The following is a 13854-nucleotide window of genomic DNA, read 5'->3' as shown; positions in this document are numbered from 1 at the left end:
TAAACCTCTCCTGGCGCACTGATGTGAAATACAAAACTGTTCTAGTTAGGCATACATACAGCTTTTAACATTGGGAAAACTCAATTTTCTAAAAATGTTCCCTTTTCCTTTTCTCTCCTCCCCCTCCCCACCCCCCCTTTTTTCCTGCCAAAAATCCTGTGAGTTAATTTTGGGACTTTTACACAAATAAAAGCACCAATAAATCAAATCCTAAATGTTCTTTTTCCCCTTGAAATATAAAAAGTGGTGTTTTTTGTTTTGTTTTCCTGTTTGTTGGTTTTTTTCCATTTTGGTAGCAAACACGAAAATCACCACAACTAAAGGTAGAACACCAATTTCAAAAAACATTTGATCAACCCAGTCGGTGTGGCTCAGTGGTTGACCAAGAAACCAATAGGTTTCCCATTTGATTCCCGGTCAGGGCACAGGCCCTGGATGCGGCTCTACCCCCAGTAAGGGCCATGATGCTCATGCCGGTCAATGATGTTCCTCTCTCATCGATGTTTTTATCTCTCTGTCCCTCTCTCTCTAAAAAACAATAACAACACACTTTGAAAAAACACATTTGATCAGAGATGGAAAACTCAATGGTAAAGTTAATAGAAATGAGTGAAATGTAATGTTAAAAGCTGATGATGTGAAACACGGATCAAGAACCAATTAATAAATTACTGATAATGATTTTCTTTAGGAACACCCTTAGCAACTAGGTGGCAAGTTGGTTTGCAAATATTTCAATCAATTAAACTGAAAAATAATAACCCTTATGAAACGGGGAAGAAAAAATGTATGAAAAAAACAAAGAGGAAAAGAAAGAGAAGAAAGGAGGAAGGGGATTTTTCTTAAAATATTTAATCTAAATTAAAAAAAAAATTCCTGCTCTCTAAAACACTTTACATTCCAAAATAGGAAAAGAATTCTTTAAATGCTGAGATTACAATAGGCACAGGATCAACTATTAGATAATAAAAATCATTTCTACGCCAGCAGCCCTCAAATCATGATTAAAAAGCAAACTTCAAATACTACTAAGTCCATTTTCTTATTTGCTACCTAATTCCATCAGAGCTAACAGAAAATTTAATAACCAGAGAGCTTCACAAAGAAGGAACATGGTGATCTGTTTTTGCTCATTTTTTTTTACCCACTTCCAGACAGAAGAAATTAGATAAACTATACGCTTGATTTTTTAAAACTAAAAGCCTCCCACTTTTTCCTTTAGCTTTGAGCATAAGTGAAATGCATAAGAAGAGCATTCTTTCTTAATTTTTCATATGTTTGGCCCAATAGCTTTGGGAACTCTGAAATGGTGTCTTTCAGGCTTTATTGAAGGGGAATATCTGCATAATTCCTACAGCATCAAAAGGAATTGGCATTGAGGTAGATATAGAGGATTCATCATCAGGAGGCATATATACGCCCTTCATGTATGCATGTGATTTTTAAAAACACTACAAATGTTTTTGAGTTATAAAATGTATGACACACTCTAGCATATTACCCCACGTCCAGTATACTACTAGTATTATTTAGAGTTCTTGTATTTGCACTTTTCCAAGAACCGTGGTTAAGAATAAAAGGCAAAGGAAACGGATCACTTCCTGCCTCCAAATAATGTCTTACCCGCCTATGCTTAATAGATTTACAAGCTCAGATAAAAACTAATTTCAAGCAAGCTGTGAAAGAGCAAAAGAAAAGCCCTGGCTTAATTTGTTAGTGAAGGAAGGCCTTGCTTGAAATTCATATCAACTTTACATTCTGCAAAGCAACTCATCCACATAAAAATAGTCAAAAAGGACTTCATTTAATTAGTGATATGTAGACTTTTGCATAGAAAAAGGTTACAAAGTAATGCAAAAAGGACTAGGTACAGTAATTTTAAAACAAATATTTAAAAGTATAATGTTGCATAATGTTTAACATTCTTCTTTATTGCTTTCTCCACACAGCAGAGAAATGAAGTGCATAATAATAATACATGCTGTGTCTTTATCTTTCAAACATAAAATCTCATGTGCTCAATTTCAATGTATTAAGAGATTATTTTGTCATTAAACAAAATAAAAAACAAAACAAAATGAAACCAAAACACCATTATGTAGCACTAGTCTAGGCATGGACAAACTAATTTATGTACATCCCATTGCATACATTCATCTTGATTTGGGGTCAAACGCAATCTTGAGCTTGACAAAGAGCATTTAAAAATCGTGGCTTTTCTGTTCCAAATGTTATCTATCTACCTACCTCCCTGTCTCATCACCTCCAGAAATGCTACTTCTCCCCAAAGGATGACAAGGATAGTACACGTCATCGGGACAAAATGAAGAGGATACATATGTGGAAATAGTCCAAATGAAACGGAATAAATTATGCTAAACTTTTACAAACTGGAGTTTTCAAGTCGGCATGAATCAGCTAGCCTCTGGTGAGCACACAGTAGGTCACTGCTCCTGGGTGTACTCCATAAACGTATGTTTATAGAAGAAGCACCACATTCTGAGCCATGAAAGAAAAAGGTGCCTCGGGGTTTGCAGACAAGGCAGAATGCTTGCTAATCTGAGCACTGATGGAATAATTGCTTATACCAGTGTATTGCTGAATGTCACCACTTGGCAAGTCTGTACAAAGAAAGCAAACTAAGATAAAACTCGGTCTTTCAACTTGAAAATTATTTTCAGCAATCCTTTTGGCCAATAAAAACCTGTTGGTTTCAACAGAGTACTCTCCCCTGGCACTGTATGTCTGCAGCCTAACGCAAGACTTCTGTCCCTCTCCCTTCTTAGCCTAACTTCTACACTCGTCACTTGTGCAATGTTCCATGCTCAGAACAAAACTTCACTAGCTCAGGCACTTAGGAAACACGAATATTTTTTTTCCATCTAGTTTCAAGAGAATTCAGTCAGGGCCTTTTTCTTCTCCAATTTGGATATACCGAGGCAAGGCTGGATGGTACAGTCTTTTACTTTCCGGGAAAATTCTACATGGAAGCAAGTGTGAAGTTCTCAAACGTTGCTGACGTCAGTTACCAAGCTGCCTTAACCAACCACAAGAAAGAAAACAGATCGCTAATACCACATTTCCACTGTGAGGTGTGTGTCTCAAATAGCTTTACTGTTCCTTGGTGGGTCTGTAGACATCTGTACCGCGGCCTTCCGGTGCAGATGCTGACATGCAGGACTTTCAGTTACCATGGCAACCAGTTCAATGACAACTCAAAAAGCGCCCACTTCTGTCCCCCAGGGTCGGTAAGGTTTACTGTTAGTTCCACTGCTCGTCTGCTGAGGGCTGGATGTGGCTGATACGGATAAGGGCGGGCTGATGGCTGTGGCGGCGGCCACCGCGGCAGCGGCGGCGTTTGGGGGGAGCATGGGGAAGGCCCCCGCGAAGGACAGGGGGAAGCTGTGCGCCGCTGCGGTGGCGGCTGCGGCGGCCGCGTGGACCGTGGCTGAGAGGGACAAGAGCGAGGTGGAGAGGGGCGGCACGCAGGGGGCCACGCTGCCCGTCGATGGCATCCGAAGGGCAGAATCCGCGTGGGCAAACGTGGCCGTGAGGAGCGCGGAGCCGTGGGCAGGAGGCACGTCTGAAGTCGTGGAGAGGCGGCAGGGCGTGGACTCCGAGGCGTGGAGTCCGTTGGGCTGGAGCAGGGCTGCGGGCAGATGGTGGAAGGCCGCAGCCCAGTGGTGCGGGTGCAGCGGGTGGTGGTGGTGGGCCAGGGAGGAGGTCATGGCCGCTGCTTCCCGCTGCGAGGCGCACGTGCTGAGATGGGAGACCAGCCGCACCCGCAGGGGGTCCGCGGAGTCCAGGCCTTCCACGGAGCTCAGATACCGGGCCACTTCCGTCAGGCACTCTCGGAACCCGATGCTCATGAAGTCCATGGCAAGCGCGTGTGCATCGAAGTAGCCTAAAGGGAGGTTTGAGCAAAGTGGGGGCCAGGAGAGAGCGAGGAGAAAAGGACCCAGTTACTAAGAGTCCTACCAACTAGGTCCCACTCTGTCCTTCAGAAGATTGAAGCAGAACCACCATCCTTTCTGACAACGTTGCCAGCTACTTATGGTTGCAATCTGTGCAGAAGTTAAGAGAGTGTAGAAAGTATACTTTGCAATTCACATGTGTGACAACTCTGGCATTGCTGGGTACTACAGTTGTTCTTGCAACCAAATTTCACAGTGGGGGCTGGGGGTGTGGTTGGGGTGTGTGTGTGTGTGTGTGTGATTAAGAACATGCATGTTCCAAATACTTCCAGGGGGAAAAAGTGGTGTTTCTCCTTCTGTATTGTGGACTAGTGAAATTCCCTAGTCGAATTTTTTCATGGTGACACAGAGTTCCAGGCGTTGTCTCTGTCACATGAGCTATAGATTAAAGGGCTTTTCTGAAACATCCGCACTCTCTTGGCGGTAAACAGAGAGGTAAAATGCATTTTAGCGGCTTGGGGACTTTCGAATAAAGGACTTTTCTTGCACCAACACTTACTGTATCTTAAATTTTTTAAAAAAAAAATGCTTCTTGACTGTCAGTGGCTTTTTTGAAATCAACAAAGTGAAAACATGTTGTCATTACTTGGTATGAAAAAATCCAATAAAAACAAAATGTTTCATTTATCATCTATTCATTATTAGACTATCCTGTATCTCAAGCACTTTGGAAAATAGTAGTCATAATAGTCAAAAGTCCTAAAGCTAGAATTCGAACTGAAATTTGGAAGGCCCAAAAAATATCTGGAACAAAAATATATGCTATTAAAATAGTAACAACAGCACAAAGCTGATATAAGACAGCATCATGAAATGTGGAAGATGAGGACTTAGGCAGAGTTAGCAACAAAGTCCCCGGGATTAGAAGGAAAAGCTCTCCCTAAAGAAGCCTCCTCCATGGAAGAGATTTCACGGGAGCGTCCTCAGGGTTCTCTGTGGGCCTTTGGGGACTCTGTGTCCCATGAGAGAAGAGGAGGGAGGTAATCACCAGTGTAGACCAAGTTCAGAAACCCAGAGGGATTTAGAAATTTAGGTTACTTTACTAAATCCTCTCTAGACACCATGGCAACATCGAGGTAGACTGTAAAAAACAACAACAACGAACCAACAGGATTGTAACCCTCAGAGGTTCCAAGAATTTTCATGAACAGGCATGAAAAAATTTGAAATTTGTGGTTTGCCAGCTACATGTTGCTGTATATCACTGAGTTCTCTGTTGCATCTTAAGGAACAGAAAGTATGCCAATTCCTATCCTGTTGGTGAATACAGAAGGAAATGACGACGAGCAGCTGCCTCCTATGAATGAATCTTGGGCCAAAAATTATAGTACAGCACACAGGTCTATACCACATCACCTGTGCCACCACTGCTCTACAGCTTTCAGTGAACAAACTCACAGCCTTGTGAAGTGGACACTAGCACTCTTCTCACTTTACAGATGAGGGTCAGTAATTTACCAAGCGTCACAGAGCAACTACAGGACAGTGCCAGGATTTGTAAACAGGCAACCCAACTAGAGTCCATGCTCTAAGACATCAGCACACTATGAGGCCCTTATAGCAGTTGTGAGTCTTGGGCGATGTAAGCCCACACTGCCCGCCCCCCTTCTTCAAGGCCCACATATTCTCCAGCTTGGTGACCTGTTTAATGACCTGGCAGGCAGGCCACCTGTATGTGCTTGCTTGGAAATGTGTGTTCATAAACTATTCTGGTTTGAATTTTAGGACTGTTCAGGTAGCCAAGAATAGCAACCAAGACAGAACTGAGTTTTTATAGTAAGGCATAAGAACAATATTAGTCTTTATAAGTATAGCTCAGGCCAAATATTTGAAATGTTGATAAGAATTCTCAGTCATGTGGTTAATGATGCCAAGGGAGGCAGAGCAAACAAACAACTTTTCTTGCACCACCACTAACTCAATCAGTGCAGATGGCAGCGTGGGGCTGGAGGGGCCGTAGAGCTCAGAGAACTAGTGTCGGCCTCATAGTGCAACAGTGCACTTTTCTGTGTCTGGTCACAGGTGAGGCAGTGGCCAACCTGGGCGGGATCCTTGGCTCTTAAGATTTCATCCACTCTCTTCTCCATTTAGTAAGAATGCTTGCTTGCTATACTTTGGGTTACATTTTAATGAACAGAAATTTAAAAACCCACGCCCATTCATTCAGGATGGTTCCTTGAAAAGGTGCAACCAAGGGTAAGTCACAGCACGTGGGCCTCCCTGTACAATGATCAGCCTCCCTGACACACAAATATCGGAACAAAACCAGGAGGTTAGAGGCAATCTTTTCCTCTTGTTCTTCGCTTCCTTCCCCCAAGCCTCCATTAAATCAGAGCTAGAACTCAGTGTAATGCAGCTATTCCAAAGGAAGTGGCCCTAGAATTACTCTCATGTTGTTTTCAGATTTTGGTTGGTCTTGGATTTAGAGGTGATGGCCAGGGCTGTGTTCCACAGGTCCTCAGCAGCATGGCCATAGTGGAGTTAAATACTGAACTACTTCCATACCAACTGGTAAACAGCTACTTGCCTCCAATGCCCCTTTTCTGCCTTCATCTATGGCAAACTATGACAATACATAGTAAAAGGCTGATAGCAAGCTCAGAGAAGCTTCCAGAGTATAGGTGCAGCAACACTTAGCCCCTAGTGGTGTCTTGTACTTATCCAGTTGTCAAATATATTAAACTAGTGACCAGGTGCACGATTTCATGCACATTGAAAGGAAATTAATTAGAAGGTGGCCAGCAGGGCAGGACCTGGGTGAGATGGGCCAGACACTCCCTGGAGCCAACCTCCCATGGTCCCTCCCCGGTGTCTTCAGAGTGAGCGGATCCCTCTGGCAGGTGGGGTCCCTAGGCCTGGCCTGTGGGGATCAGGCCGAAACCAGCTCTCTGACATCCCCCAAAGGGTCCCAGAGTGCGAGAGGGCACTCTGCAAAGTTGCTGTCCTATAAAGTATGGAACGCAAAAGCAAGTGTGCAGTAAACCAGATTCGGGGTCCGACAGTGCCCCAGCAACAACATAACCCACGGCCGAAGGTGGAATTGCGTGGCCCTGCGAGGAATTGGGCTCCCTCCTCTCTGGTTTTGGGGTGCGTCACTCGAGAACTGCTGCTGCCAAGTCACTGCAGCTCGGCAGCTACTGCATTGAGCATCTGCCCCCTGGTGGTCAGTGTGCATCATAGCAACCGGTCGGATACTTAGCATATTATTAGCCTTTTATATATATAGATAACACCCTTGGCTAAGATGAATACCAAAGGTTTATTTGAAGGGTGAAAAGATACAAAAGGGTGAAACCCAGTCAAGTGGAACTGGGATGATAAAATTTGAATGAGAATTACAGCTTTCCCATCTCAAGTATACTTTTAGCATGAAGTAAGGGTCTGTCCCTGACCCCCTAAACCAGGGGTGGGCAAACTTTTTGACTCGAGGGCCACAATGGGTTCTTAAACTGGACCGGAGGGCCAGAACAAAAGCATGGATGGAGTGTTTATGTGAACTAATATAAATTCAAAGTAAACATCATTACATAAAAGGGTACGGTCTTTTTTTTTTTAGTTTTATTCATTTCAAACGGGCCGGATCCGGCCCGCGGGCCGTAGTTTGCCCACGGCTGCCCTAAACAATTCTTCCCCAAATCACTATGGAACACAGAGAACATCTCTCCAGGGAACTGGGCCCAGGGAACCTTCTCCTATTTGCTCTGGTTAGGAATGACTGCTCCATCAACGGTTTCCAATAGAGATTCACTGCACTTCAAATGCTGTCTGGTCTGAATCCAAAACCAACCCAAATCTGAAAACAACAATGAGAGTAATTCTAGAGTCACTTCCTTTGGAATAGCTGCATTATACTGAGTTCTAGCTCTGATTTAACGGGGGGCTTTGGGGAAGAGAAAGAAGAAAAAGAGAAAAGATTGCCTTTAACCTCCTGTTTATGTTTGGATGTTTGTGTGTTTGTTTTGTCTTTCTGTACAGATTCCAGCATGTGCTTCTGAAGTCCCAAACAAATCTCTGACCGGGCTGCTGTGAATGAAGCTTCACTCCCACAGTATTATGAAAGCAAACACAAGCCCAGGGTCAAGTGCTCCTTTTGTTCCAGAAGTTCTTTCCCACGAGTTCAATCCTGCCATTAGCATTGATTTCCACGGCTTTAATCTGGGACCTCCTATCCCAGCTTGTTAAAGAACCGCTCAACTATGACTTCCTTACAATCTTGGGGAGGAGAGGAGGGGAGGGGTGAAAAAAGAAAAGTGGAAAGGGGTGGGGAAAATGAAGTCACCTACTTACCTTTACCCCCTGTTGCCTGAAGCATCTTCAAATGATCCACTGTCATTTGTAATATTTCAGCTTTTTCTAACTTTGCAGATCCCTGCATAAACAAGTAATAAAGTCTTGTAAGTTCTATGGAAACAAATTTGGGACATTTTATACTGGATTTTCAATTTTCCTTCTCACTAGAAAATTCTAAGTTTAATTTTTTTCACAGAAAAATCTGAATTCCTTCCAAACTTTAAATGAAAACTCTAATTACTATGTCACACCTAATGACAGATAGTTGCCATTTCAACTTTTAAAGGTTAAAAAGTATAATATTTTTATCATAAGAATAGCTATACTCCACAATATTACTTCACCAAAATTACAACTGTGAAAATCTCAAACTTTGCATCCAATCAGTACCTTGGTTAACAGTACATTTAACTGCATTATCTAATTATATAGAACATCCAACAGTCCTATATAATGCTCAGGTCTAGATCAGTTGCATACAACTCTGGAGGATAAGGAAATAGAATCTCAAATTATTGTTGAACCCTGACTTGGTGAGTATGATGGAATAATTAGTTGGTCTTGGTATTTTTTCATCATATCAAACATTATTGGTATTAAAGAAGACATATGGTACAATAATTTGCAATATTTAACTCTCTGAAAGTGCCTGCCACATTTTAGAAGATTTAGTTTCCAAATATTTAACATTCTTTTTTAAAAATACATATATTTTATTGATTTTTTTTACAGAGAAGAAGGGAGAGGGATAGAGTTAGAAACATCGATGAGAGAGATCGATCAGCTGCCTCCCACACGCCCCCTACTGGGGATGTGCCCACAACCAAGGTACATGCCCTTGACTGGAATCGAACCCAGGACCCCTCAGTCCGCAGACCAACACTCTATCCACTGAGCCAAACCGGTTCGGCTTAACATTCTTGGTTATATAATGGACATATCTCTCTTAATACTTTTATAACATTTTAAAATAAAATGTTTTGACTTTCCAGCTAGAAAAATAAAATAAAAATAAAAATTTTTACTAAGTTTTTAATTCATACTAGACCTCGGCTAAGCAGAACCAAAAATAAAAAAGGGAAGACTTTTAATATGTTTTCCAATAATTACCAGCAGGTGTCACTGTGAATTTCAAGATCATAAATAAGAAAGCATAATTTACTACTTATCTAGTAAGCATCAGCAACATGTACGGATATTTAAACCCTTTAAAATAGTTCTTAATAAAATTGTCTTTGAAATGTATTTTTATGTCCCTACTTTTTAAAATAAGGCAACTTCTGGAAACCAATTGAAAAAAGTGCCACCTCAAACTGTCTCAGAGTGCTGTGGGTGGCTTCTAATTTCCTGGAGGAGCTAAATAATTAAACCAATATGTTTTTCTCAGAAGAGGAAATAGAAGTTTATTTCAGGTTCCTATGTGTTACTTGTTTTGTGAAAATTATCAGCTCAATGCCAGGTATTTAAACTGCTTGACTAAATACCCTTCTAATCATATTGTGACAGGGCCAGCTCACCAAGGGTTGGTAGCCAAGCTCTGCAAATGGGAAAGTCTGTGTTTATGGTCACTAGCTGCCAAACAGCTGAGGTTTGCTTTTAAGGTTTGTTTTAAATTGACATTTAAGAAAAGAAAGAAAGAAAAAGAACAACAACAAAAACCACACCAAACTGATGGTTCCTCATAACTAGGTATTTCAGTACTCAAAGTAAAAATATCACTAAATAATGATATCTTCCGTTTCAGCCTACTGCTACTAATCCAAACTACTGTTTCCACATTACATTTACCTAATCAAAGGCAGTTTCAGCACATAGAATGGGTGCCTGTGTTTCTCTTAAACATATGTAATCAATAGCATATTACATCTTGTACTTCTGTCAGTGCTCAATTTTTCCATGAAGATGTACAGTAGTTTCAGTGAACGTGACTAATAACAAAATTGTAGTTTCTGGATAATTTCTGAGGGCTTTGTAATGTTAGTTTGGTTCATGAAATAAACAACAAAATGAAATAAACAAACAATTGCTGTCTTATATTCTATTTGAATTAAATTAAAAGTATTTTCAACAAGGTTATGATGCCACATTCTTTGAAAGATGCTGTTAGAAATCTATGCCATTAGCCATGGTGGCAGGAGGAAAAACTTTTCTAAAACGACAAAGAAATATTTACATATTTGGCTTCCTACTCTATTCAGTGTGAAAAATCTTTTTTTTTTTTTTTTTTTTGGTAAAGGAATATGTGAATTCTGAAAAGGACATATGGCTAGTTTGATTTTTACCAAACTTCCAAAAAGATGCTCCAAATCGAGCATTATTCTGTTAACCCAGGGATTAAAAATGAAACCATGTGGGTTGGTAAATAAGTTGTATTTGTATAAGTTATTTAGAAAAAAGAGCTGGAGATGTTACTTCCTGGGCTTTGGTAATTTTTAAAATAAAAAGCTTATTTTTCTTAAACTGTTTGAAACAAAAATGAAATTTCACACATGATATCCTTCTTTTCTTTTCTTTTTTTTTTTTTTTTTTTTTTAAAGAATACCACATACATCTTGGTTTTAAACAAAACCACCACTGGTCTTCATAGAAAGAACAGAGGAAGCATGAACACTGTTACCCTTAAGGGGAAAACAAGCCCAAGAATGGAAATGTTTTTCAACTTCACGATGGATTATGTTTTTAATAGTTTTGCCACAACAAAGCATTTTACTGAAATCACTGCTCTGTGCCAGATCAGGGCACATACACCATTATTTTAAAAAGCTTTAACAGGCTTTCCCAGATGAGAGAATCAGATTTTTTGAGCTTTTTGGTTGGGGTGGTCAGGGGTGAGGATAGCTTACTTGTTTTTCAAAAGCAGTTGGCACCAGTCGCCTCAACTCGGATAAACTGTTATTTATCCGATCTCGACGCCTTTTCTCTATTATCTATCCCAAAGAAAGCAAAACAAAAGTTTATGAATACACAAATGATAAAATTACTCATGATGAAAAAAAACAACTGCTACACATTAGGCTGCATACCATGAAATAAAAAGAAAAAAAATCACATACCCCTCTCCTTTTCTTTCTTGCCATAATCTGAGATGTTGTTGTTGGAGAATTCGATCTAATCACAGAGCTAGAACTTTGCCTATGAAATAGGAAGAGTATGTCAGGTGCTTCATTAACATAACAATAGTTTCTTCTGAGTACTTGATGCCACCCATTAAACATTGAGGGTGATTTCTCAGTTGAGATCTGTGTTACTCTATTCTTAATTCTTGCTTTACTCTTTACATACTTTGCTTCCAGCCTATATCTCTTTTCAGGTAGGACTGAATGGTGGCTTGAAAAAAGAAAAGTTTTAATGAGTAATTTAGATGCCAAATCCATTGGCAAAAACATCCCTAAACTTTTATTAAGTCTCCTAGTAAAATAATTATGGGCAGTCAGGGTGAGAAATTAGATATTAGTACTTCCTAGTGCCACTCATAAATGTTTCTTAAAAGTCAACTAGTCTCTAGTAGCATCCTCCTCCTCTTTCCGTTCAAACATACTGAACAAAGCAAAGCTATTTTAAAATAAAGGCCATGTTTAGCACCACTACCAAACAGATAGACAACCATCACATGTCACACGGTTGTCTCTAGATGCAATCTTTAAAATAAACACACGTTATCTTACTATTTCAATTAGTCATATCTCACAACGGGGAAAAAAATGACAAATTTAATGTTTTGTATCCGAATCTTCCAAAAGAACGCTCCAAAGTAAAAATGCCACCGATAAGAAAATTAAAATCAGATCAGCTACCAGGTAAGGGTTTTACTTTGAAAACGAAACCTCTAGGAGCTGCACATCATCTTGAGTTTCCTAATGAAAAGATTATTTTATACTGAGAGTTCAATCAAATCATTATTTTGCCACTTAGAATACTTGCCACCCTTTCTAGTTTGTATCTGTTACTCTTCATAATTCATGGATTCTATAATTCTTTATGTTCTCAGATTTTCCAGGGTTCCTGTTATTTGCTCTTCCATTTTAGAAATGTTGCACAGATCAGGTTGTTAGTAATTCATCTTCTCACTTCTGGATCTTATTTCTGAATTAAATGTCCTCCTCATTCCCACCCATTCTCATCTGGTTTCGCCTTTCACAGGGCATCTTCTGTTTTTTCTGTTCTTATTTTTTAAGATGACGGACACTTTAATAATTAGAAGATACTTTGTAAACAATGTTTCAGGTAAATGTCTTTGCTCTTGCTGATAACAGGCTTTGGTTTGCATGTATTAGAAGAATAGCATTAAAAGAAAGAAAGAAAGAAAAACAAACAGCATTGAAAGTTTTCCAAAAGGTAGGAAGAATTTTGCTCTTTGAGTGACAGTTGCAGATAAATAATTAAGGTGCTTCTGGGGATGCCAATTAGAAGCAATTATCATTTGACCCGCCCGGCACTAAAATGCCTCGGTAATCTCCCCCTGCCACTGGGAAGTGGAGGTCTGGCTTCTGTGATCGCGACCCCGATCTTTCCCAGACTTAAGAACCGGCAGTCAAAGGAGTAACGCCCGAAACGATCCTTACATCTGTCACTCACTCTGCTGTCAGCCAAGACACACATGGTCGACCCGGAGCGCGCACCCTGCTTAGCGGGGACACTGCACGTCGCTTCAATTTCTCCATAAAGCAACTTAGCTTTTTAGTCTCTTTTAAAAACACCAATTTTTCTTTGCTCTTGGCCCATTTCGGCAGCTTCAGTGGCGGGGGCGTCGCCCGTCGCCGGGACCTGTTTGTCGGCCGGCCGGGTGCAGACAGCCGGGCAACAATCCCGGCCAACTCCCGCACTTTCAGGCGTCCCCGTCCGCTGCGCTGCACCCCTAGAGTGAAAACCCACCTCCCTCGCCCCACTCCACGCACGTTCCCGAGCGCCCACCACTCAACGTTTCTCCGGCAAAACTTCCCCCTCTTCGTGAGGACGCCGCGGAAAGGAGCCTGGCGATTCCCACGGAGCCGTCCCACACAAAGCTCCCCGACACCTCGGGCTCCGAGCGCGCGCTCACCCCGAGTAATTGTTCTCGCTTCCCACGTCGATGGTCTCGTCCAGGTCGCTCTCCGAGGTCGTCTCCTCGCAGGGGCGCTTCATCGCGGCGAAAAGGGCGCGGGGCGCAGCCCGGCCGGAGACACGGATGCCCAGCGCGGCACAGCGACCTCCCTGCCGGCCTCCTCACCCCCTCCCCGGGCCCGGCAGGCGCGGCTCCCGCGGCGGCGCGGTCGGCTCCTCCGGGCTGTTTCCCACGCCGCAGCTCAGCTCTGCGGCAAGACCGGCGCCGGACACGCCCCCCCGGCGGGCGGGGCCCACGCGCGCACCTCCCTCCCGCCGGCCCCCGGCGCCCCGGCGGGCCCCGCCTCCTCGGGGCCGGCGTGGCCCGCGATTGGCTGGGGCGGAGAGGTGGGCCGCCCCTGCCCTCGCCCGCCTCCAGGCTGGGGCAGAAGCGTGGGAACCCGCCTCCACACCTGGGGCGCAGGAGCGGCGCGCGGGCGGGCGCGGGCGGGCACGGGCGGCGGCGAGCGCGAGCGCCAGGTGGCCGTCTGCAGCGAGGGAAGCGCGCAGC

The 13854-nt window shown here is 42.6% G+C and overlaps 1 protein-coding gene across 1 annotated transcript; it reads right to left on the bottom strand.

Moving 5' to 3' along the window:
- Positions 1-835: 835 nt before the first annotated feature.
- Positions 836-13530, bottom strand: HEY2 (hes related family bHLH transcription factor with YRPW motif 2). The gene is made up of 5 exons (XM_036317536.1): positions 13303-13530; positions 11318-11396; positions 11108-11191; positions 8262-8343; positions 836-3904 (listed from the first exon to the last, which is right to left on the bottom strand). The coding sequence occupies exons 1-5, from the start codon at positions 13383-13385 to the stop codon at positions 3216-3218; spliced, it is 1017 nt and encodes a 338-aa protein (XP_036173429.1). The 5' UTR covers positions 13386-13530; the 3' UTR covers positions 836-3215.
- Between the last annotated feature and the right edge of the window lie 324 nt (positions 13531-13854).

Source organism: Myotis myotis, unplaced genomic scaffold, assembly GCF_014108235.1.
Source record: "Myotis myotis isolate mMyoMyo1 unplaced genomic scaffold, mMyoMyo1.p scaffold_m19_p_7, whole genome shotgun sequence".
Classification (NCBI taxonomy): Eukaryota; Metazoa; Chordata; class Mammalia; order Chiroptera; family Vespertilionidae; genus Myotis; species Myotis myotis.
Note: the sequence above shows the minus strand (reverse complement) of the source record. Positions and strands in the feature narration are given on the sequence as shown.

Bases quoted from the DNA above. Each gene is read 5' to 3' on its own strand.
- HEY2 (XM_036317536.1), bottom strand. From the start codon at position 13,385: ATGAAGCGCCCCTGCGAGGAGACGACCTCGGAGAGCGACCTGGACGAG. The intron at 11,397-13,302 runs GTGAGCGCGCGC...CCTATTTCATAG, and splicing joins AGCGAGAACAATTACTCGGG to GCAAAGTTCTAGCTCTGTGA. The intron at 3,905-8,261 runs GTAAGTAGGTGA...ACCTCCCTTTAG, and splicing joins TCAGGCAACAGGGGGTAAAG to GCTACTTCGATGCACACGCG.